Source organism: Synchiropus splendidus, chromosome 1 (assembly GCF_027744825.2).
Source record: "Synchiropus splendidus isolate RoL2022-P1 chromosome 1, RoL_Sspl_1.0, whole genome shotgun sequence".
In the NCBI taxonomy this organism is placed as follows: Eukaryota; Metazoa; Chordata; class Actinopteri; order Syngnathiformes; family Callionymidae; genus Synchiropus; species Synchiropus splendidus.
The window spans coordinates 9,092,251-9,117,445 of record NC_071334.1 but is presented as its reverse complement, the minus strand read 5'-3'; the positions used below and the strand labels follow the sequence as shown (position 1 = coordinate 9,117,445).

Here is a 25,195-nt window from a genome sequence, read left to right as displayed (position 1 = left end):
CGAGCAGGTGGGGACTGCATTTTCTGATGAATTTTCCCCGCAGGGCCTGCTTCTGAACAGAACTGGCTTTCAGTCACCTTGACCCAATTTCTGTTGTCACAGTCGATGCAGCTCATCATGCTAATGCAGACTATATCATAGAGAAACGAGAGAGAGATGTGCTGATGTGTGAGCAAGGTGAAAGTGTGGAGTGTAAACAAAGTGATCTTAGATTGGGGATGGAACCTTCCCTCCATGTTTGGAGTAGTAGTAGAGTACAAATTGATTATATGTAGTACAGTGTTTTAAACATGGGCTTGTGAGAGTTAAGTTCAGGTTCTTAGTTGAGAGTCGCGCAGTAGCAGTTGTCCTTTCACAAGGTTGCATCACTCCATAATCGCTCGTATTCGCTGACCATGCAGTTCTTGTGTGACCTTCAGCCGTTTCTGGTGGGGTTTGTCTGATTGTTTAGCTGAAATGTGAGGCGCATCTGAAGTCGGTAGAGACCAGACTGAGCGCTTTCAGGCCTGACTTTGACTCTGATATCTTCACGCTTTATCTTGCAATGTTTTGGGAGCAAAAAGGCAGATGAGTCTTGTGGACAAGCAATGGTGTGGCTAGTTCTACACACTAGTCCTCCACCTCATGCTCCTGGATTTGAGCACCAGACAAACTCAGAATAGATACTGAAAATCCCAAACACTTAACCGTGTTTGTGTCGTGGCTGAAAACCAAACCCCTCACAACCCCCACACCATAAGTCAACACATATCACCTCAGACTAATCTTACTTAATGGACGCCTTGTCTGTAAATCATGCCGTCCCCCATGCACTTACCATCCCCTTCATTTAATTAATTTTCAGCACAGTCTGAATGACCGTCTGTGCGTCTAAGGACGGAAATGAAAAGTCTTTTGTCACAATTCATTCTGTATTGTAGTCGTAGGTGGGTATCAGACGTGCTGAGCTTGCCTCGAGGACGTAAATCAACACAGCAGGCCGCCTAGCAAGTGTGCTCCACAGATGTACACAGTGAGGAATTGCTCAGATTTCACCATGTTGTATTACATGAATGTATGTTTCATAACAATGTTATTAGTGCGTAATAACATTGGATATATGGCTAGTAGTTACTGTTTGCAATGTCACATTATAGCAAATAAATTAAATGAAAATTATTCAGAGATTATGAAAATTATTCAGAGATTATAAAAATTATTCAAGCTTATGATCAGGGACAAGCCCAGGACATGACATTGTTTCTGGAAACAAATTGCCACCTTTCATGAACAGAGGATCGCACACATGAAGGAATGTATATTCTGTATAGAGCCAAAACTATGAAAATGTGGCCAAAAAAAACACACTAAAATATCCTGAATCAGCTCCCCTGCAGTTACCTGCTAATATGTCTCACAACTCTTGCGTCAGTTGTCCCATCTAGCCTTCTTTTGCAAAATTGATGACATTTTTTTAGACACTGAGGATTAATATGCTCCAAATATGTAGTTTTAATTTTTTATTGTCATGCCAAAACTGTCTTTAAAAGTCCTGAAGCTTAGTCAGCTTGTTTTAGGTATTTTGTCATTACTTATCACTTAATTTGGTGGATTTGGATTAAAATGGGAGCCACAGTCCTCGTAAGAATTTTGGTGACAATCCTCGATAAGTGGGATTAATAATCCCACCCCAGCCCTTTTGTTACACCAGAATGTTGCCCCCTATTTTAATCCTGACATCACTAACACACAGTCCAAACACCAGCCCCGGCAGACCTGACAACCCCCTGTGGTTATCAGTGGGAACGTTTGAGCAGAGGTGGTGCAGTGCTGGTGAGAACCTTCAGGTCTGTGACTGCTGACTGGAGGTGTTACAATCAAACAGATGGGAGGTGAAGAGGCAGAGTGAGTGAAGGAAGACATGGTTAGGGACATGCACGGCCGGGCAGTTGTAGCTCCCTCAAATAGAGTCAGTGAATTTATCAAACCCCAGCTATAAATGTTGCATTTGCTCTGACAGCTACACCCAGCTCAATAAGGACCTACTTTAAAAGCTCTGTATTCCACCCTGAGAAATGTACCAGAGAGTGAAAATGCTGCAGCAGCGTTTAAGAGTGTTTCTGTTGTTAATTGCTTCTGCAGGTCCCACTGCGCTGTTGGAGGGGTTTAGAAGTGGGTGTGTGTGTGTGCTTGATAGAGTGAAGCGCTGCTGCTGGTGTGATTCGTCAAAGCTGTGCTGCCTCGGCTTTGTCTGGAAGAGTGTGATTGTGAGGGGAGGGAGTGTGTGTCCTCAAGGTCGTTTTGCTGTGCTCACTATGCCGTAGAACACGTGCTCGTCTGCCAGCAAGGGCTGGCAACTTCCCGCCAACATTTTGTATGACTTCGGCTTTTTCATGTATCTAAGTGTGAAAGAATGAATGTCTGGCTGACTTGAGTTTAGTTTGCTCCACAACGCTGTCATTTTGTTTCTCTGAATAATGTCAGACAGTCAGTAGACCCAAAAACTAGGAATGGCCTGGAGAATACATTACGCTTTCAAGACTCTTTCATCATGCTCTACCAGTCATTTTACTCCTCATAAGTACAGTCTCAGGCAGTGAGCACAGTGGTGCTGAAACTCATTGTCACATGGACTCAATGTCTCTGTTGTTCTACTTTTGAAATCAGTCTGTTCAGCTCAGTTTAGGTCCATGCAAATATCTATACTGTTTCTGCATAGGTGTCCAAAAATATTTACGATGGCCTGTGCGTTGCGTGATGTCATCAACAAGCGACAGCTCTAGTATGTTGTCTTGCTTGTGTTGGTGGTGGCATTGCCATCCCTACTTCATTCTTCTGTTGAATTCCATTTTTTAGGTCCTTTGAAAGTCATCCAGAGTCTGAATTCATACAGACATACAAGGTCTTAAGGGTATTTTCTCTCAAATCAGACATGTCATTTGTTTGGTTTAGTAATCAGAATTGTCTTTTGTCAGCTCCTTTGAATATTGAATCAAAAGACAGCTAGTGAGCACATGGCGTTTGGATCAGACTTCTGATAGTCATTCAGTCATCTTTGTATGGAAACAATTTGAGGACTCAAAGAAACAGATTTTTTTTTTTACTATAGATCATTTTTTCCCAGATTTCTCACTGTGCATAAATGAGCTCTAACATCATGACCACTGACATGGCCTGTCTTGTTTAGAGCTCTTCTCCAAAGTGCAGCTCTTGTGGAGTGCTTCCAGCCCGTCACGGTCGATAAGTTCCAGTCGACAGAGTTGTGGATGTCTGCTCTTTTATATACTAGGTGATCAAGCTGGCCTTTGAGTATCCATTCCCCAGTAGACAAGTTGCTGTAGTGTAGATTATCGGTTGAATGGTTGTTCAGTTTTATTGTTCAAGTCTCCCCAACACTGATATTATGGTTGTTGGATTCCCCCTTAGTGATAATGAGAGGAGTTCGCTCATCCGGGAGAGACTCCAGTGCTGCTCCTCGAGTTCAGAAAAGCCAGTTTTAGGGTGCTTCCTTGCTCCTCTGCTCCCAAGCTTGGATAAACGGTGAAAAATTCTTGGTTGGATTCAATGTTAAATACACATGTGGTCACAATCGTTCTCAGATTTACATCCGTGTAATAATAGTGATACATTTACTACTTATGTGAGTGTCTGAGCTGCAGTATGTTCTGGTTCACGAGCAAACAGCGATCTGTAATTCAAGTTGGCTGAGTAGCTGCATGCTGGTGATTTGGAGCAGGAATTTATAGCTGGCCTGGCCTCTTTATTTAGTCAATAGGGTTTGCGCCTGCTCTTCCTGCTCTGTCAGGTGAGGTTTCTCTTGTTGATTGGCAAACTAGATCTGGATCGGCGAGAGCTCCTGAAGAAAAGTGAGTTCATGTTGTGTGCCACATTTTAGCTTGGTCCTGGAAAACTTCAAAATGAGACTTTTGTTTTTATACATTCTCTTTCTGTTGAGAGTTTTTCAATGTATTATCTAAAAAGGCTTCTGCCAAAATGAAGTGGTTCGCTTTGTTTTCTTTTATGAGGCTGGTTATAATGCAGCTACAGGCTTTCTGTTACCGTTTAATAGAGACACCTGCTGGCCGTAAACCATTCCTGCAGTCCGCAGAAGCAATTGAGAATGAAGGTTTTTTTTAACGAGTATATTTCTTTCTGTCTCAGAACAACTACCTTGCGTTCATGGCAGAGCTGTTTTGGTGGTTTGAAGGAGTGAAGCCGTCTTTTGTGAACCCAAGAAGCTTGGACGTTGAGGGAACAGGTAAGCTGGAAATGGGCTTTGCCTGAGAATACAGAAATTATTCTGGTCGAGCCTCCTGATTTGGGATTTTCGGTTTCAAGAGAATTTCACGATGAATTCAAGATAGAATCGCCATTCTCACTATCATATCCCATATGTTTGTCAGAGCCCTCACCTGTGTTGAAGAACATGCCTGTCATCGCAATTTCCAAAGCAACTAAACGGAGCTTCTCGGAACGACCTCCCAGTCCTGAAAGGCCCAGGTTAGCAATTTTTAAAGTTTGCACAGTCACACTCAGCAGTGTCTTTTTGAGATGCCAACTTTGTTTTCTGTAGAATGAAATTATGAAATTGATAAACCTGTGCCTCTCATCAGCTTACCACTGAGACCTCAGCCTCGAAACTCAGGTATTTATTTTCATCTTTATTGTTGCGTTGCATTTGTTCAAAAGCGGTTGTTTACAATTCATTTCTGTCCCTCAGGAGAGATCAAGAGGTCAACATCCATGTCCTTTGTTGATGGTAATCTGGGTACCTGGCCCAAAGAGAAACGGTAATAAATGTCTAATGAAGGTCTCTTTCTTGAGACATGCAAATTGCTGAAGATGAACAGAGATGTATAATAGCTTAAAATGTGTCCTTGTTTCAGGTCTGGACCATACGGAGTGTCCTTTGATATTCCCTTTGACAAAGAGGATGCCGCCCCTGCCCACCACTTCTCCACACGTGGTATGGTCAAGTCCGTCAGCACGGACGATGGTTCCGGTTTCAAAGTCCACCACCTGCCGCGTGGAATGAAGCGCAATCTGTCCTTCCAGCCAGTCAACGGCAAAAGTGTCGGCATCGATGAGGAGGGTTGTCCAGACAGCCTGGCTGGTCTGGAGCCAGACAGGAGAGCTTTCCCTAATGGACATGGAAACCTTACATCCAGAACCCCATCCATGGAAGAGGCACTTCAGATCATCCATAGTCCGAGCCGCCCCCCAGTGGAAGGGATCAACAATGGTTTCTACCTTCACACTCAAAGTCCTGGAGCAGCTGCACTTGATACAGTGTCAGAGTCTGGCGCTATGAGCGCCACCGACACCACTGAAATGGACACTGGCATTCACATCCACACTGATGACCTGCTGGATGAGGATTCCTCTCTGAGGGACTCGGTTAACATGGACCTGGACATGGACACTCCAAGTCCATGTCCAAGCAGTCAGGGTAAATCCCCCTCTGCTGTTAAGATGACCAGTTTTGCCGAACAGAAGATGAGGAAGCTGACTCCGACAGCACCAGATTCTGGGCGGGGCAGCTCCCTAAAGACCACTCCCGACGGTTCTGAGTTTGGACTTCCCCTTTCTGTTTCCTGGGCCCCAACTCCTGAGCATAGTCCAGTACATCAACAAGAAAAGCCTGCTCCGAAGGTCTCGCCGGCTCCAGTCCAACTTCCCAAAGACGACCCAGCTCAAGCGATGGCGACAGAGATGGTTCACCTGAGGATGAGGCTGGAGGAGAAACGAAAAGCCATCGAAGCACAAAAGAAGAAGGTGGAGGCCGCGTTCACGAGGCACCGGCAGAAGATGGGCCACTCTGCGTTTCTTAACGTAGTGAAGAGGAAAGGTGATGGAGCGGCCAGTGGAGCTGAGGAAGGGGAGAAAACACTCGGTGATGGCAGGGCGGCCAGCACGAGCCCCACCTTTAAGTTTGGAAGAAAAGCAGACACGCCTGATGGGGCAGAGCAAAGCACTACTAGTTCTTGTTGGCAGAAATCCTCCTGTGGAGGAGAAGATGGTGGACATGTCCACACGCAGATGACAGAGTTGGATCTCGCGGAATATACGCGCTCTATTGAGAAACTCAACCACTCGCTAGCTTTTCTCCAGTCAGAGATGCAGCGACTCTCCCAGCAGCAGGAGGTGATCATGGCCATGAGGGGGCAGCAGCAGGCGTGGGTGGTGCCTTCTTCACATAGAAACCCATCACCTCAGAAGTACAACCGCTCCGCTACAATCTCCAGATCATCTGGACCATCTTCACCTGCCGACTCGCCCCGTTCGACACATCGCTCGCCGACCAGCATTAAACGAAAATCCGCCTCATTCCATTCACGCAACCCACGTGCCGTGCGGCCCAACGAGCTCAAGCTGGCACCCTATAACCGAGTCCTCACTGCCCCACAGTCCGTGGACAGCATCCCCCGACTGCGTCGTTTTTCACCCTGTCAGCCTCTGGCTAGTTCTTTTGTTTACATGGGAGAAAAACCAGCCAACCCTGAGTCTGCAGCATCTGACGGGGATATGAACAAAGAGTCAGACCTCCACTTTCCGCCTGAAGGGGAGCTCAGCAGAGTCGCTGACTCTCCTCCCAGCTCCCCAAAGTTTCAGGAGAAGGGTGACAAACAGGGCCATGAGGAGATTCGTGTCGTGGAGACTACTGAAAATCTGGGGGATGAACACAAACCTACTGAGGCAACGTTCCCTGAAGTACTGTCTCACCCCGTCATAGAAACCTTCACACTCACCCCCTCAGAGATCCCGACCCAGCCTGAAGCTCCAGTCAAGAGCAATTTAATTGAGGTTCCTTTGTCTGTTGTGAAGCCTCTGGAAGACCTGACACTCGAGGATGCTTTGGACCCGGAAGTGGGAACCATGGAAGATCCGGACGAGGAACAGAAGATGTGTCGGGGATTTTTCTTCAAGGTAGCCTGTCGCTTCTTGATAACTTTGTGTTACATGTCAAATGCTCACCAGGAAGTCAGCTGGAGGCCACTTTTCACTTGTAACTCAGATTGATTCCTGCTGCAAATGAGCCTCAAATGTAGGTCACAGAAGTGGGACTGCTGTTAATTATTCAGGCGCAGCTGCAGAATGTGGGCTTGTTGGAAGGGTTGAATATATCATGAGGATGGTTTCCTCCATCTAAAACACGAGGACATATGACACCAGTCTTTGTTTCAGTGTCTGCTGTAATGTTTGGGTTTGTGAATGGAGCAAACCCAAAACACCAACCAAACTCACAAAGATGGATGGATGGATGGATGGATGGATGGATGGATGGGGAGATAGGAGGGTGTGAACAGCAACTGAATTGAGCCAGTTGCATCAATATGTTGATGCATGTATATGTATTAATGGCTAGATTTGTTGGGTGAAAGTGGTTTTGCAGATAAGTAGTAAGATGCACAGATGTATTAATGGCCAGGTAAAAGATAACAGCTTGGTGAGCACTGTATTATGGCCGACTTGTTGGTCTAGGGAAGGCACAGTTCATTCCATCAGGTTTCAATTACTTGTCCTCCTCTGTGGAGGATAGATTAATCGATAGAGGGATGGATGGAGGATAGGATGGATGGATTGTTGGTACATAGGTAGGTGGATGGAAAGAAGAGTTGAAAGGTAAGCAAAATGTACTAGATATGTTGGTATATGGAGAGTGGATGGGTGGTAGTAGATGGTACACTGGTAGATGATTACAAAGAGTGGATTGATGATGGTAGATAAATTGATGGATGGATGAATAGATATTTGGGGTCGATATAGTGGTTTCGAGAAGGTGAGTAGATGGTACATTGACGGATGGATATATCAGTCACTGGGTCAAAAGATGGGCAGGTGAGCACATGGATGGACTGATGGTGGCTGGTGTATTACTGTAGATATGTCGGTGGATGAGTGAGTAGATGGTACATTAATTGATTGGGTGGCAGTCAGTCCAATAAACAAATAAATAGAAAGACCCTGTGTGCTGGTTGGAAGTGAAATTTCCTAGCAAAAAATAAATATAATTGTTTGGGAAAGTGAAACTGTTTTGTCTTTTCTCAGGAGAACAGCAAAGCAGAGGAGAACATGGCACAGAAGCGAGCAGCCCTGCTGGAGAAAAGGTTGAGGAGAGAGAAAGAAAGCCAGCAGAGGAAGCTACAGCAGGAAGCAGAGCTTGAGCAGAAGAAGGAGGAGGCTCGGTAAGTTCCTCTGTCGTATTGTGTTATCATGTTTGTCATGTTATGGAAGCTCGCGTTGTTAAAGAAGATTCTTCCAGGCTGAAGGCAGAAGAAGAGCGCATCAGGAAGGAGGAGGACAAGGCCAGGAAGGAGTTCATCAAGCAGGAGTATCTCAGGAGGAAGCAGCTGAAGCTGATGGAGGACATGGACACCGTCATCAAGCCCAAGCAGAGACGTGGCAGACCCAAGTCCATGCACCGTGACAGCATGGATTCACCCAAAACACCAGTGAGAGCAGCCACAGGTAACTGACCCTTCTGATAAGAGGTCATTGTGGCGCCATCTGGGAAACCATTCTGTCATCCAGCTACCAATTCCAAATGTTTTTGTTTTATGTTTAGTACTTGTGTGCTCATGGCTTGCTGACGTCTTCATTCGTGGTGCTGTAAACTTGTCATGTCATCCCACTGTCTCACCATCCAGGTTCACGCCGTGTCTTTTCAGTCTCCAGCTTGTCCCTGGCATCCCTCAACCTCGGAGACAGCGACAGTGTTCACTCGGACAAAAGAGCACCAAGGTGAGCTGCCAACAAAGATTGTCTGCTGAAAATACAGTGCAGGCCAAAAGTTTGGACACAGTGTTTTTATTTCTTTATTTTTTATTACTTTCTGCATTGTAGATATGTACTGAAGACATCAAATGTATGAAGCAGCACATATGGAATTATGTATCAAAGAAAAAAAGTCTTAATAAGCTTCATGATGTAGTGTACTGTTGGAAAACCTTGGTGACTACATCATGAAGCTCTTTGCCAGAATGCCAAGAGTGAGCAAAGTGGTAATCAAAGGGTGGAATCTAAAATATAAACGTTTTGAGTAATTACTACATAATTCCACGTGTTCATTCATAGTTTTGATGCCTTCTCTGAGAATCTACAATGTAAATAGTAGTGGAAATAATGAACACGCATTGAATGAAAAGTGTGTCCAGACTTTTGGCCAAATCACCATAATGCGGTGTTGAATTTAAATTCTTAGTTTTTTGTCACACTATTTTGCTTGAACCCAAATGTGCTTGTAGTCTAAGGTACTCCCCTCATTTTGAGGTTACACATGTGGCTAACAGCTCTAACAAATCTCCTGGTTTCTTCCTGTTTTTCCCCTTTCACCCCAACTGGCAGAAGTGCTAGTTTAACCTCTGGCAGCCTCCTCTGCCTCCTGACTTCCCCTAAACTGAGACGGAGAAGGTTAGTCTGGGCTGCACAGAACACAGCTTCACGCTGCTTGGAACCTCACCCTCACCCCGATTTGCCTCCTGGTTGGCTGAGCACAGAAAGCTACTTCCTTTTTTTGGAACGTTCGTCCGAGCTCGCAGATGCCCTGCTTTGCTTTTAGCTGCTGCACTTTCACTTGTCTGTGTCGGGCTCCTGACCACCCTGCCTTACCTTTGTTTCTATCTCAGTGCCTTTAAAGTTTTTATGGAATAGTTCTTCTCTTGATATGTGTTGCACTTGACATGCACCACCACACGGAAATAGAGGCTTTCAGAAAAGCATAATTCAGAACTCTTTTCTTCATGACTACCCCAAAACACCACCCTAGTCTCCTCCTTTACCTGCACTTGTCGTCCCTCTATAGGAAGTTAGTGGTATTTGACTCCCCACAATCCCTCACTTGCTTCTTGCTAGAGCCACTGCTTCACCAGCTTTGAATGAGGATGGAAAGTCTTGAAGTTTTCTGTAAGCTCTCTGCTGTAGTTGAAGTTAACCCTCTGTCTGTGTTTCAGGCCCGATTCTGCCGACGGCTTCCTCTCACCGAGTCGCTCCAGCAGTAAAAACGGAGAGAAGGATTGGGAAAACGGATCGACAACCTCCTCGGTGACGTCCAACACGGAATACACCGGTTTGTTCACATTATATTTATTTTCATAAAGAAGAAAAAGAAGGGCAAAAGGGAGGGGTCAATCAAATTTCCTGACGGGCCACATGTTTTCCTGGCAGAAAAGCATCATGTGCCGTCAAGCCAATGTCGAGGGAACATTTGAGTATGTATGGATTGTGAGGAAAATAGTGCCCCCTGCTGGTCAACCCAGCCTTTGATAATCTGTGAGGAAGTGTGGAATTGAGTGAGGAAGTCAGGAGGGTGGGATTAAGTCAGGGATCTGCTCTAGGCCCCTTTCTGATTTCTCTTGTTATAGACTGGTTTACAGAGGATTCGGACGATAAAGTGATCTGTAGTGAGTGTAAATATCAGTTGAAGGAGAAGTTGAGTGTGGAAAGAACAGTAATGAAACTCAATAGAAATTTATTCCAGATTGAAAACATATCCCGATATTTATGTGCGCATCTCCCTCAGGGCCACGGTTGTACAAGGAGCCCAGCGCCAAATCCAACAAGCACATCATCCAGAACGCCCTGGCCCACTGCTGCCTGGCTGGGAAGGTTAATGAAGGTCAAAAGAACAAGATCCTGGAGGTAACAGCAGTCAAGTTCACACATGATTCCTCAGTCACAATGCTTTGGAAGCACTGGGTGTGAAGGACATTTTGAGGAATTAAGCTTGTATTTCCTCTCTTTGCTGAACCAGGAAATGGAGAAATCCGAAGCCAACAACTTCTTGGTTCTCTTCCGTGACGCCGGCTGCCAGTTCCGCTCCCTTTACACCTACTACCCCGACACGGAGGAGATCAACAAGCTGGCCGGGGTGGGCCCCAAAAGCATCACTCGCAAGATGATCGACGGCCTCTACAAGTACAACTCGGATAGGAAGCAGTTCAGCCAGATCCCAGCCAAGACCATGTCGGCCAGCGTGGACGCTGTCACCATCCACGGACACCTCTGGCAAACCAAGAAGCCTGCTACGCCGAAAAAAGTAGTGCCTGTGCAGCCATAAAAGAACTTGATTCGAGTCAACTTGCACTTCACTGTAAATACAAATGAGGATTCCAACACCTGCATCGTGATTAGTTCATTGCATTTTTATTTATTTTTATTGTTCATATGGGGGGAGTTATCAACTGGAATGTATCGCCAATTAAAAAAAAAAAAAGTTTGTTTATTGGGGTTTTTAAGGCCAGCCGTGTTTGAGCCAGTTTACAGGGCACGTGTAGAACGTCTCATAGAAATGGACCGAATGAATGAAAGGACACACTTGTGGGTACACTGAAGCACTGAATGTTCATAATCCATGTACAGATTTTACGTTGTTTATGTGAGGCCTTATGTTTTAGCGAGCGAGTGATGATTGTAAAAGTGTTGGTGAGGCTTTTTAAAAAAAAACGTTTTTCTTTGGATGAAATTGTTTGTAGTGGTGTGTGAAAACTACAAAGGGCCAAAAGACAAATGCATACAGCTAGTGTTCGCCACACAGGACGTGTGATCAACAAAGCCGAACGGTTTCAGCTTTTTCAAGGACTCCTTTTTATGTCAAAGCTATTTCCTTACTTTTGTAAATTGGCCAGTGTTTCCTCTCTTACATGTTGCATTGTTTTGCTGTGGAGTCCAATTTCTTGCCCCAAATGTGTATTTCAGGTCCATAATATTAGGGTTGGAATACATGCCTACATACACCTAAAACAACTCAAGGAGCCTGAAAATACCAACACGGTGCTAAAGGCAGCATAATAAAACAGTAATAAACACTAGACAGCAAATGGAAGACATCAAGTGACTTGTATTAAATGTTGAATCCTATGTTTCAGAACTTCTTCCCTTGAAGTTTCTTCAAATCCATCTTTCTGTTTCCAATTTTCAAATAAATGTAGAGAGATATTGTAGTTAGTGACTGTCTTTTGAGGCTTCACGAATCTGTGTCAGGCGCTCTCTGCGCTAAATTATTTGGATTTAAATAACTATTTCAAGTACACCTCGCATCATTTTTAAACTGAGGGCGCCACCTACCGCGCTCTGCAAATGAAGACACTGTTTGATGAAGCCTCATCAACTCTTCTGTCACTTTAAATAATAATTATTTTTGTTCAGTTTCTGTATGTTTCTAGCAGGGCAGATTGGACTCTGCTTTGCTGCATACGGGTAGAGAGGACATTAATACCCTGGCCACATTTGCAGTGTAGCTTGAGTACCTTTGCGTGCATGTGTCATATTATCGCGACCTGATGTTCCTGAACATGACCTTTTGAACTTTCCGCTTTAACTTGAAGTAATGACTGTAGGAATACTGTACAGCGTGTTCGTGTGAGCTCATGGTTATTCACTAAGATGTTGCTGAGACGCTGTGCTGTCACACAACATGATGCTTGGACGCGGTCTTTTATTTTGGTTCATGCATCAAATAAAAGTCAGCATGGCCTCAGCATATCACGGTGGTTTTCATTGTGCTGGAACAAGTCTTGTTTTCAGGGCTCAGTCGGTGGCACTTCTGCTTTGGAAACGATGTGAGGTTTCATTAAATGTTGTTGAAGAGATTTCAATGCTGGTGGGCGCCTGAAACGATTCAAATTCAAACCTGGCGACCCACCGCACTGAATCACAGTCGCAATATTGTCAAAATAAAAGGCAACTCCCCAAATTGTTTGACATTTACATTTTCTCTCGCATCTTTTCATTATCATGTTTGTTTTTTCTAGATGTGTCGATGCTATTTAATTTTTTCCAGAAGCATCTTTATTTATTTCATTTTTTCATTGCGATTGTTTCTTTTTCAGAATACACCCTTTGTTCATTTGATGTAGCAATCATGTATTTTTTATAAAGTTTTACTTTTTTTCTTGTCTACAAAGCATCATACATAGCCACAGATTATATTATCATTATTAGTATCACTGCAGTTACCCCAGAAATGACCTGCAAATGTTGGCAGGTGATGGTCCAGCTGCTGCGGCTCGCATTTCCGGTGTTAGTGAAGCGCTCTGCGGCGTGGTGGGCGTGGCCAGCCTCGTCGTCACCCCAGTGCGGCTCCGTCCGCATGGCAACCTGGACCCCAGTGGAAACAACCGGGCGGGATTAAACACTTCATGGACCCGAGATCTTGGCCGTCGTCCCCTCCTCAGAGGCGGCTTCGTCCAGAGGCGGTGGCCGGTGCAGAGGGGCGCTGATGCGGGGAGTCGCAGCCTCAGACTCAGGTGGATTCACCGTGACGCACTGGTGTTCAGCGTGATTTAGTGCATGTTGGAGTGTTCACTGAGGCTGGATGTGCAGTGAGTCATGGCTTGGTGTTAGCAGGGTGGAGTCCGTCTGGGACATGAATTATGAATCAGCCGCCACAATACAATGAATTCAAGCCCGTGTCTGTAAAACTGTCGTTTCGCGAGACACGATTCTTGGCACTTTCGACACAGCTAAGGAACATGCTAGTGACGTCATGCTAAAAACATACACACTTTCCCTAAAATCTCCCTCCATTTTTGGTGGAGTAGCTGTATATATACTGGACTGTGTCAGACGTACTACGGAGTTAAATCGTTACGTGCGTCATTTTACACGTAAATTTACACGTGTGTTACAACAATTACAAATACCGAAATTAACTAGTTTTATTCGATCGTCGCACTTCACCTGTACATTATGTAAGTATGATAATGAAGCTTTGTTGAATTTTACCTGCCGTCTTCTATTTCAAATATACATATAAACAGTATATTTCGGGTTACTGTCTCGCTATTCTTCATTAGAAATTATGACTTTTTTCCCCATTACATTGTTTTTTTCCCCACCGAATAGTTCTTCACTTATTCAATAGAAAATGCATTTAACCTTAGAAACACCCACTGTCCATTTATTTTGTAATGTATTTATTTATGTATTGTTTTGTATTTGTATTTTTGTATTGTCTTTTTTTGTTAGTATGTGCCTCAATGCTGCAACCCACGAAAGCACCTGAAAAAACTGAAAAAATTCCCCATATAAATGGATGGGAATGCGTGGCTCGGTCTGCTTGACTTGGAGGCCTCCCCACGCCACTATGCTTTCACATGCAGTCCTCACCATACACTAAGTCATAGCTGACTTTATAAAATGATAACAGCTTGTCGGTGTTAAATACTGCCTTGCCAAGTTTGTCACGTTGTTTCTTCACACATCCAGACATTGTGCTCAGATTGCCCCACAGTCCTGGCGAAAACACTATCTGCTGCATTTTGTCTTCAGCTGTTGAGTTGCTGTTTTTTCAGATTTGACTTGTAGTTCACCAGCCGTGAGCGTTGGTGCAGCCAGTGGTCAGTCAGCCCACTTACTTGGATGCCCAGCATTCAGTTTCAATGGAGCTCGACTGTGATGTCATATATTGAGGGAGACATATGAATGAACCACCTTTTGTGGAGATAGGAGTTTATGCAATGCTTGTGTTGCAGTAGCTCATTCAGTTTTCTGGTCACATTGTGGCTTTTGGCCTGTTCAGGTGCTCAAAACAAGTCAGTGATGCTCTGATCCTCTGCAAATCTGGTGTGTGTATGAGTCAAATGACCTTCTCTGTATGTGCATTTTAAAATGTCTTTTTGTAATTACATCTGCTGGACCACGGTTGTCCTCAGTTTTTGTGCAGCCTTTGATTTGTTGACGTCTTTGATTACTCACGCTTGTTTGCCTGTGTCTTTATTTATTGTAGCTTTAATAGGTTGCTGTTGTGACGGCGCCTCCTTACATCGTCCAGAGGAGTTATGTGAGTAGACGCAGGTTGTCAGGTGTCGCTCTGGTCCTACTTTTTTTGTGTTGTCGACCGTGGTTGCAGAGGCGAGCGGCGTCCACGGCCCTGCAGTCATGACGGCGGAGGAGACCATCAACGTGAAGGAGGCGGAGGTGATCAAGCTGATCCTGGACTTCCTCCACCACAAGAAGCTGCACATCAGCATGTTGGCCTTAGAGAAGGAGAGCGGCATCATCAACGGACTCTACTCTGATGACATGCTCTTCCTCAGGTACGGTTGTAGTCCTAACTCAGGGAGGGACTTCACATTGATGACTTCCTCTCTGCTTATGACAGGCAGCTGATTCTGGACGGCCAGTGGGAGGAAGTCATGCAGTTCATACAGCCTTTGGAAGACATGGAGAAGTTTGACAAGAAAAAGTGAGAACTTTCATCGACATCAAACCTTCGACCTCTCTACCACGAAGAAAACTGATGGTAACAATTTTGCTTGAAGGTTCCGCTACCTGATTCTTAAACAGAAATATTTGGAGGCTCTGTGTGTCAACAACGCCATGTCTGCTGCGGAGGCCCCCCAAAATGTAAGCAAGTTTTAATTCCAACAAAAATTCTGTTGCAAAAGGGAAAAAAAACTGTCTATGAAAGTACACTAAATAAGTCCATGGACATATATCCAGCTTTTACTTTTTCATATGCTGAATAAAAATCTTTATGAAAAAATGTAATCAGAAAATTAGCCTGTTAATATCACATTTTGTTATTGCCTTTTTTGTCGCGTATCCTCGTAAATATTTCTCAATTATTAATCGTTGAAATTTTTAAAAAATTATAGAACTTGAGCTTTATAGCTTTAAATAAATGTTGTAAAGTTTGTTAAGTAAAGTATTAACTTATTTACCCTGTCTGCAGCACAGAATGAGCCCAATTTATGCTGTATTTTTCTGTTTTGTTCTATGATCAGTCTCTGCTGTGGCTCACTGCAGCCCACCATTTCTACTTTTGCTGAAGGGAGGATGAATAGAGTGAAAGTGTGGCACAACAAACAGGGTTTCAGGCACCCAGTGAGCTTTTATTTGGAGTAACAAGAGGTGCCTAAAAACCACAATGAGCACTTTAGCCCACTGAATCCCCCCACTGGGGTGTTCAAGCACATTAAAGTGTCTTGTGGCTCACATTTAAATCATAAAACCAGCAAGGTTTTGACCATGTGGTCAATCGATAAAAGGAGCAAGTGAAATTGAAATACTGTATGTTTTGGAAATGAGGAACTTGAATTGTGTTGAACCAACACAATTGGTGCATAAACATATGCCCTTCTTTCTTGAGTCTGGTCTCGAGGAATTAAAGTTGAAATAAAAGGAATTGGCGGGAATAGATTTAAATGAAATGAATGAAATTTTATTGTGATGAATCAAAATGACTTAAAATATGAATTGTCTGACAGTTAAAGTGAACACTAAAAACTTTTGGGCACCGGTGCTGCAGATGTTGTGAGTGAAACCTAGAGAAACAGTGTAGTCTTCTCAACATTCTCCCATTTGTATGTAACCTCAAGTTGATCTCTGATCCCCAGCTGGAGTTCACCATGGAGGAAGCCGTCAGGTGTCTCCACAACCTGGAGCAGTTCTGCCCGTCCAAAGATGACTACAGTAAGCTCTGCCTCCTCCTCACGCTGCCCCGCCTCACCCACCACGCCGAGTTCAAGGACTGGAACCCGAGCACGGCCCGAGTTCACTGTTTCGAGGAAGCCTGCGCCATGGTGGCGCAGTTCATACCGGCCGACAGGAAGCTGAGCGAAGCAGGCTTCACTGCCAGCAGGAACAGACTCTTCCAGCTGCTCATCAAAGGGATCCTGTACGAGTGCTGCGTGGAGTTCTGCCAGGTAAAAGAAAACGGTGAATTGAATTACCACAAGTTGACGTTGTATGGATCGGTTTAACATTCCCTCTGGTCAGTTTATTACAGGCTGGAGTATTGGATGTCTGTTTCACAAAGATTGAGTGATAAGAACTGCAGAAATTGCTGCTCTAAAAACTTTGGATTTGAACCACCATTTCAATGCAATCTCAAATCATTTCTACTCATCGAGCGCCACCTACTGAGCGCAGAAAATACGGACAACCTATTGCCATTCTCAACACTGTGCTTTGGTTTCAATTCATCAAAAATATTTGTCTTCATCTTAAAACAAAGTCGTTGATGAATCTAAAGGGATTCACGCATCATCTCAGTGGGACGATTGTTGCTGTCCTGGAGACTCATTGCTAGACGTAGTCGGCCAACTTGAAAATCTTTGGCTCTGGCTCCCCCCACTGTAGAAATATGTAATTGCAGACTGTCTTTTTTATGAAGAGACTTAGTTTTAGATTAGAAGAAATTACCACTTATATTGTGCCTTTTTACTTTTGCTCTCTGTGTTGTGAGTTCACTGCAGTGTTGTGAATGGAACAGTGGCACTTGATTTACGCTGGACCTTATGCAATTGTTCATATGTTGCAGTTGTTTTCACACTTGTGTCCACTTCTTCATCATCATTGACTTTCTAAACATCACCAGCAGATAAATATCACAGCAGTTCTGACTGGGAATCTTCTGCTGAGAACCTCTGTATGAGAGAGAGGTGGCAGTGTCTCCTCCATCATCATTTGACATTTTATTTATGAAAATATTTTTGTTTTGTTTTTTTGTGATATGGGTGTATATGGACAAGAGATTGTTGAGTGTTGTAAAAACCTGGGCAAATCATCATTGTATTGGACCATGAGGATGCAGTAGAGGTTCAAAGGTTATGTAACTATTAATATAGTTGAGAATTAATGCAGCAAACATCAAACTAATTTAAAATCACCCCTTGCATCAGAGCAAAGCGACGGGAGAGGAGATCACCGAGGGTGAAGTTCTGCTCGGCGTGGACCTGCTGTGTGGAAACGGCTGCGACGAGCTGGACCTGTCACTGCTTTCCTGGCTGCAGAATCTTTCCCCTGGGGCGTTTTCGTGCACTTTCCAGCAGCAGATCCTCAACATCCACGTGGACCGGCTGGTCAAGCCCCACAAGACGGCTCCTGCCGAGCTCCTCACTCCTCTGATGAACCGCCTGTCGCCCTGCTCCGCCTCTCCGTTCCTGCAGAGGCCCCATTCGGCCGACAGCTACATGTCCAGGTCTCTGAACCCGGCTCTGGACGGGCTTTCTCACGGACTCGCCGCTCAGAACAAGAGAGGAATGAAGGTGGAGGTGAAGCCTGCTCTCAGTCGAAGCCTCATGGAGAACAACGTGCATCGGCCGGAGGACTCACCTGCGCGGTGAGGCGACCACCAAACACGTCCAAATTCTGTTCTGGATTATATGGTCATTCATTTTTGGTTTTCATCTTGGTGTCTCTGTTTACCATAATCCTGCCAGTACTGAACTCCCAATCTGAGTCAGCACTCCTTTTTTGTGATTTCAGGGGGCGTCCTCAGGGAGACGAGGTGTCCAGGACTCCCATGACCCCCGGTAAAGACGGCAGCTCATCAGGCGGCACAGAAACAAATCAGGTAATCGGAAAGCGGCCGTAAACGGCGTTAACGGGGCCATGAATCAATCTGAAATCGCCTTTGGATAAACAGTTGACATAAATCTGACGACTTGCACTCGGCGTCTTGGTAAAGTGGTCATGTCAGATTTAGGAGAGTCTCCCTGAACCGCTCATCTCCATATCTGCCTTGTGAAAACCTCACGTCGATCATCTCCGACAGCCGTCCGCTCCTCACGCCCACTTTTGTTTCAGTGTCGGAGTCAGAGGTCAAGGGAAAAGGAAGCCGTGGGGCTTATTGGATACGGTGTCGCGCCTGCAGACGACCGGCCGCCGCCGCCATCGCTCATTTTTATGTATCGGAGGTCTCCTTTAGTGGCGGTGTGAGAGAGCAGATGGCAATGATCAGGCACGACCTGCAGGAGTGATGAGAGCCTTGAAAACTTTTTATTGGGTGCAGGAGGAAGGCCGAGGCCTTGGGAGTTAGTGGAGGGCGCCTGGGGAGGAGAGTCTGTCTTTTGTGGCGCAGCTTTTATCTGAGGCAGAAACAAGTGAACTCAAGGAGCCTTTCATTCGGCTAGCAAGGTGCAAAACAGCTCCCGTCCTATCAAGACGATCATCTCACGGTGTTATTGAGAGGTTGAGAAGTTGCTGTAATAACCCACCGTCAGAGATAAACTTCATAATTCCTGATAGTGAAGTGACTATGTAGTTCCTGTTTTTAAGATATTTCATTTGTGTTAAAGGTAAAGGGAGATTTAAATCTGCATTTTGTTTGATTCCTTCACTACTCTGTGGTTTAGATATACAGACATATAGTATCCAATAGTAATACGAATGATAATGATAATAATAATTGCTTGTATGCCTGTGATGTTCGTCAATCGCACTTAGAAATGTTTATTTCATTTTTTTCACGTCGATCTACACTAAGCACGACGAATATACCAAAGCTGTAGTGGCGACCTCAAGTGGTGATTTACTTCACTACATTTCAAACCAAGGTTTCTAAACTGGTCATTTGTTTTGAGCTGCTAATAAAGTGCTAAACTTTTTTTAAAGACCACAGTGCAGCTTTCATCGCTGTTGACCACACAATTTCGTCTTGGGTTGGCATCAAGGACGCAGCTCTGAGATGGTTCTTATCCTTTAAACCGTGGCTCTCACACCAGGCCTTGTTTCTTCCAACCAAACACGCAGTTTAACCAATCAGGTGCCAGCTGAAACAAGCAGCACCAGACCGACCATCGACTGATGCCAGTCTTCAGACACCTGACTGCTGGAACGGAAACCTGCACCCACTTCTGCCCTTTTGTGGATCAGTTTGAGACCCCTGCTTTAAACAGAACCTTTGCTTTGAAAGAAGGCTCTCTCCATGGTATCAGTTCCCTGTGGTGCACCTCAAGGTTCAGTTTTAGATGTCATTTTATTTGCTCCTCATCAGTCACATTTCATTTCGTCGACACACAAGAAGACTCAAGGGACTCTTGCAGGCCAAGCTGCTTTTCTAGCCGTCTGAATGATGTGACGGGTTGGACGGACCGGGACTTCCCTAAGCTGCACAAACCCAAATCCAGAATCATGGTCTTCCATGCTCCAAATTCCACCACTATAAACGTATCTAGCTGTCAGACGAGAAGAACTGAAAGTGTTGTGTTTCCAACAACTCAAAAATGATATTGAAATGAATCTAACCCATGCTCGATAAACCCTTCCTGGAAACTACTCTGGCATTGTCCTCATTTTCGAAGCCTAGTCTGTGTAAAAAGAGATTCAGATCATAGAGAAGAGAAGTCAAGTAACTGGGCTCAGAAAATGACGACGATAGTTCATGAAGCCTCATTTTACTGCCTAATATTATCAAACACTCAGAGTTCAATTTCATTTTGACGTGATGAGAATTTTGGGGGGGAGATTTAGTAAAATAATAATAATAATAATAGTAAATAATAATAAACACTCCTGCGATGCCAGAAAAGGTCACTAAATATTTGACGTTTAACTTGCCTGCGATCGTCATTATAAGTTGGAACATTCCTTGGGAGTATGCTCCCATCTTGTGGCGAAATTATGTAACTGCATATTCGGGTACCACCATGTTTTACATCGAGGACTGGGCTGCTAAAATAGTCATAATCATCATATGGTCATCAAGATTTTGAAATCCCGATCTCAAGCATGATGAGAGCTGTCTGGTCAGAGTAGATCGAGTTTTTTCCCCCATGTGTTTCAGCAGAGGGACCCAGCCGAGCACCTGCAGGAGTTTTACAGACAGAGCCTCCGTGTGCAGCAGCTCGGGGAACAGAAGGAGCAGCAGAGGCAACTGTACCAGCAGATGCTGCTGGAGGGAGGAGTGAAGCCGCAGGACGGATCCCAAAACAACCTGACGGAGACTTTCCTGAGACGGTACGGACAGTTCTCTGCATTATTTCAGGTCAGAAGGAGTCATGAAGCGGCACATCATATCTGAAATGTTTGCGGTTTTCTTCCACTTATTCCCGAGTAGCCTGTCCCAGCAACTTGGGTATGAACAAGTCAGCTGCCTCAACTACATAGGGCACCTACGCTTCAAAGTCACCAAGTTTCCTCTATGTTTCTGTTAGTAAACTCTTACTAAAATACGTTTCCCTTCAGCTCTATTCGCAAACTGGAGGAGATGAACGTTGGCGATGAGGCGTTGGCACATCTGGGACCGCAGTGGAGCGGACAATCTGACGACAGTCCGAAGACCCCAAACACAAGTCGCACTCCAGACTCGGGCGTGGGCAGCAGCACTCCGATTCAGAGCGGGAGTCACGTCTTGCCGTCTTTCCACGAGTCCCCGGTGGTTACGAGTCAGAGGTGAGTTGATCACGTCTCACTGTTGTGGACCACGAAACTGAACATCTGCAGGCCGGATCCCTGGATTTAGGAGCGGGACGGTCTCTTTTTGGCTGGACTTGCTTTGCTTTCTGTGCAGGCGTCGGTTGGAATGAGGTTCCAGGCCAGTCTAGGAATGTAATCATCGATCGCTTGTCTGTGTTTCAGCTCTGAGAAGATCAACGGAAGCAACCCATCAGTTCCAAACAAGTCAGACAGTTCCACAACAAGGAATCAGCCAAAGGAGGTGAAGTTCTCAAAACACACTTCTGATGTCTGTTTGATCTGGTCAAACAGGCCTGATCGATGAGTCATAAGCGTGCCACGATACACAAAATTCATGGATTGATTTATTTTATTTTTGTATTATTATTATTGTTTTGATACAAAAATAGTTGCATTTTTTAAATTAAAAGTCATGTGGTAAATGAATATGTGTCTGGTGAAGCTCCACACAAATCCGTGTACCTTTTGTTCATTCTTTTTTTTTTTGGTTTCAGTAAAAAGTCAAGAACAGAAAAATGAAAGCATGAAACCTAAATAGTTTTGATTTGTTTCTACGTTTCGGCCATTGCAGCGACTTCTCCAGGAGTAGAAGGCGAGGCGGCCACACTTCATCTGTCCTCTGATACTATGATGAACAGTCTTTTTAAAATGGGAAAATTCCCTCCAAACAGAATGTGCGCCTCACTGGTGGACTGAACTAATCCACGCTCGCAACTCCAGTTTGTTCCGACGAGAAGCTAACCGATTCCACAGGAAATCACAGAACACTGCTGGAGTCCCTGGATTGTGTTTCCGGATCGATTCATGAGCAAAGTATTACCGGAACAAAATAAAATAATTCAGCTTTTTTTCGTTCTCCATTTTTTTCTGTTTCAACTTGTAAACATAATAAACTTTGTTGTTTTGTTTTTCTGTATTTTGTTTCAAAATGGAAAAACAAATCAAAACTTTATTTGATTTTATCTTGAAACAAAAAATGAATGAACGAAAGGTTCACAGATTCACACAATGCATTTTTTTCTTTGTTTCTGCATTGTGCCACACAAAGTTTTGTGTTTGTCAGCTAGCGCTTGGCCACACGTAAGATGGAACTTTCAGGTTTATTTGTGGTATTACACACTATTGAGTGAGCTTACCATGTAACAGCTTGGCTTGGGTCGGTGGATCGGCGCTCAACAGTGCTGCAGGATGCACGACAGTCATGATGTTTTCAGCATAAGAAACAGTGGGATCATGTTTGAAACTACAGTATTTTTTCACCCCTCGTTGTAACAAGTCCTGTGTGTGTGTGTTTTTGACCCGCAGAAGTCCAAAAGCCAGTTTGTCAAAGTGAGCCAGCTTGAGGACACGCAGGCCGTACGTGCAGTCGCCTTCCACCCCTCTGGATCTTTGTACGCTGTCGGCTCCAACTCCAAAACTCTGCGGGTGTGCGCGTACCCCGACAAGCTGAGCAGCAGGTGAACACATGTCTTTTACGTGTCTTTTAATTAGCACCGGGCTCCGTCTTGCATGAGTGGATCGGCTGTCAGGTGACTCCACTGTATCTTTGCTGCACATTCTCACCAAGGCGTCGGGTGTCTCCTCCAGTGACTCCGGTGCCGCCAAGCTGCCGGTGGTGCGCTTCAAAAGGAACAAACACCACAAAGGTTCCATCTACTGTGCGGCCTGGAGCCGCTGCGGTCAGCTGCTCGCCACCGGATCCAACGACAAGCTGGTCAAAGTCCTGCCTTTCAACGCGGACGCCTGCGACGCCACAGGTGTGTTCAGGGCTTGCTTCTGTGTCGTTTGACCCTTCACCTCTCCATCCGATTAAAGGTCCCGACCTTGAGTTCAGCATGCACGACGGCACCATCCGGGACCTGGCCTTCATGGAAGGCCCTGAGAGCGGAGGCTCCATCCTGATCAGCGCCGGCGCTGGAGACTGCAACATCTACACCACAGACTGCCAGAGGGGCCAGGGCCTCCACGCCCTCAACGGTCACACGGGTACGGCAGCGCCTTCTGACCGGTCTCTCCTCACTGGTGACTAATGACAGGCCCTCGCCGGGACAGGTCACATCCTGACTCTGTACACGTGGAGCGGCTGGATGATCGCCTCAGGCTCGCAGGATAAGACGGTCCGCTTCTGGGACCTGAGGGTGCCAAGTTGTGTGAGAGTTGTTGGAACCAGCCTGCACGGATCAGGTGCGTGGACAGGTGGACTGCTGAGGCTTCATGACACGGTGTACTTACTCTCACAGCCCACTAGATGGCTCTCTCTGCTCTCAAGTCAAAACCACACATCATTTCTAAACAGAGAGCGCCACCTACTAGTGATACTATTGTGTGTGGGAGGAGCCTGTAACATATGCATCTCCACAGGAAGTGCAGTGGCCTCTGTGGCGGTGGACCCCAGCGGCCGCCTGATGGCCACCGGTCAGGAGGACAGCACCTGCCTGTTGTATGACATCAGAGGAAGCAGGATGGTCCAGACGTATCGGCCACACAGCAGCGACGTGCGCTCGGTTCGCTTCTCTCCCGGAGCACATCACCTGCTCACTGGTTCCTACGACAACAGAATGGTCCTCAGTGACCTCCAAGGTAAGGCACCACCTGCAGCTCCCACACCTGCAGACGCCTCTCCTGAAGATCTTCTCCAACTCTAGGGTGCCTCACGAAGCCGCTGCCTCAGGCTCTGGCCGGGGAGCACGACGACAAGGTGATCCAGTGCCGCTGGCACCCACATGACCAGACGTTCATCTCGTCGTCTGCTGACAGAACGGTGGTCCTGTGGGCCCCGGGCCCCTGAGAGACAGGAAGCAGAGCAATAGAAAGCACAAGAGGAGGATCACCGGCCTGAAGGTCATCTTAATCCTTCTCTTCTAATAGTCACTGTTAAAAGTCACTTTGGAGTTAAGCTACAGAGTCGATGCTTTATTTTGATGTATCTCCGTGTCACCTCAAGTTCACTGCGAGCACTTTGTCCCCACCTAATGCCAAACTTGTCGATACAATTGATGGGAAATGTCATGCTGAGGCCTGTGATGGGACTTACAGGTGGTGAATTGGTTTTTGAATCGTTGTTAGAGATGTAACTCAACACTTGCTGTCATGAGAAGTTATGCACGAATGACCACTGAGACCTGCTCACTAGTTTAGTGGACATCACTGCTTTGTCATTCTTCTATGCAAAAATGTTGTCTTGTCTTCATGCTGCCTTGTGAAGTCATGAATACACACTGTGCACTCCTCAGTTCTCATGCTAACCAGCACCCGCAAGGCTGATACCGGAGCCCTGGGTGGCGCTGTTTGGATGAAAATGCAGGTGTTTTAATCGCTAAGCCATTTAAGACCTGCATGAGTTTCACCATACAGCGCCGCCTAGTGGCAGGTGTACTAGGTCTCTGCTGTTTTTACGTTGCTGCAATGTGGAGACTAGCTGTTGGGTCGAACCACAGAAATGTGAAATCTAATCTGTGTCTTGAATTCACTCTGTAACAGAGGAACGTGACTTGACTGAACCTGAACAAAGAACCTGTCTGTAGCACATCGAGTGTCACTCATGTTATGTTGTCTCTATTTTTGCACTAATAAATGAATTGAACGTCTGTTTCCATGACCTTCAGTCAACCTTGATGTAAGTCCTAGGCAGCTGGGACACAGCTGCTGTACATTTCTAGCCACACGTTTCAGGCGTTTGCCGCATTAAACACTGAAATCGGGCGACAAGTCTTTTAACCCATCAGAGCCCTGATGTTGTGGTGGCACTAGGCAGTTGCTGGCATTCATGAAGAGCGCATGAACAGGAATCTGGCGATACCATACGTCTCTCGACGTCAATATATTGTGATTGTTGTTTACAAGAGCCATTTTTTTTTTTGGAGAAAAAAAATATCATTTTATAATGAAAACTAAACTAGGTGTGAAGGCCAACGCTTCACCTCAACCAAGCCAATGTATCGACAGTGCGCCATCTAGTGGGAAAGCATCAGAATTGTATGGAAAATAAAGCATTAATAAGGTTTATTTATTTAATTTTTTCAAGTTCGGCAGGCCGGATTAAAACGTTTAACGGGCCGCATGTGGCCCTCGGGCC

General features: G+C 45.4%; 2 protein-coding genes across 10 annotated transcripts in view; both read left to right on the top strand.

Moving 5' to 3' along the window:
* camsap2a (calmodulin regulated spectrin-associated protein family, member 2a) overlaps window positions 1-12,671 on the top strand; it is a 36,594-nt gene extending 23,923 nt beyond the window's left edge. For 3 of the 7 annotated variants that reach the window (XM_053873256.1, XM_053873274.1, XM_053873247.1), the window contains 12 exons: window positions 4,141-4,237; window positions 4,383-4,479; window positions 4,593-4,624; window positions 4,700-4,769; window positions 4,866-6,906; window positions 8,029-8,165; window positions 8,243-8,448; window positions 8,628-8,721; window positions 9,325-9,390; window positions 9,930-10,045; window positions 10,499-10,617; window positions 10,730-12,671. In XM_053873256.1, the coding sequence (XP_053729231.1) occupies window positions 4,141-4,237; window positions 4,383-4,479; window positions 4,593-4,624; window positions 4,700-4,769; window positions 4,866-6,906; window positions 8,029-8,165; window positions 8,243-8,448; window positions 8,628-8,721; window positions 9,325-9,390; window positions 9,930-10,045; window positions 10,499-10,617; window positions 10,730-11,035 (3,381 nt within the window). In that variant the 3' untranslated portion in view covers window positions 11,036-12,671. The remainder of the gene's footprint in view (window positions 1-4,140; window positions 4,238-4,382; window positions 4,480-4,592; window positions 4,625-4,699; window positions 4,770-4,865; window positions 6,907-8,028; window positions 8,166-8,242; window positions 8,449-8,627; window positions 8,722-9,324; window positions 9,391-9,929; window positions 10,046-10,498; window positions 10,618-10,729) is intronic. The other 4 variants (XM_053873301.1, XM_053873293.1, XM_053873264.1 and 1 more) reach the window with 3 other exon arrangements.
* Window positions 12,672-13,046: 375 nt separating this feature from the next.
* On the top strand, window positions 13,047-24,701 carry LOC128752666 (WD repeat-containing protein 47-like). Of its 3 annotated transcripts, none has more exons than XM_053854118.1 (17): window positions 13,047-13,223; window positions 14,705-14,758; window positions 14,828-15,014; window positions 15,080-15,163; window positions 15,240-15,324; window positions 16,317-16,625; window positions 17,604-18,043; window positions 18,190-18,277; window positions 20,492-20,661; window positions 20,890-21,096; window positions 21,283-21,361; window positions 22,426-22,577; window positions 22,708-22,877; window positions 22,936-23,106; window positions 23,173-23,304; window positions 23,482-23,700; window positions 23,766-24,701. In XM_053854118.1, exons 3-17 carry the CDS (start codon window positions 14,857-14,859, stop codon window positions 23,906-23,908), a joined length of 2,607 nt encoding a protein of 868 aa, XP_053710093.1. In that variant the 5' UTR covers window positions 13,047-13,223; window positions 14,705-14,758; window positions 14,828-14,856; the 3' UTR covers window positions 23,909-24,701. The 3 variants fall into 3 exon arrangements, with proteins under 3 accessions (XP_053710093.1, XP_053710091.1, XP_053710092.1); XM_053854116.1 differs by having other exon boundaries at window positions 20,489-20,661; XM_053854117.1 differs by lacking the exon at window positions 13,047-13,223 and adding an exon at window positions 13,358-13,667 and having other exon boundaries at window positions 20,489-20,661.
* The last annotated feature ends 494 nt before the right edge of the window (window positions 24,702-25,195 follow it).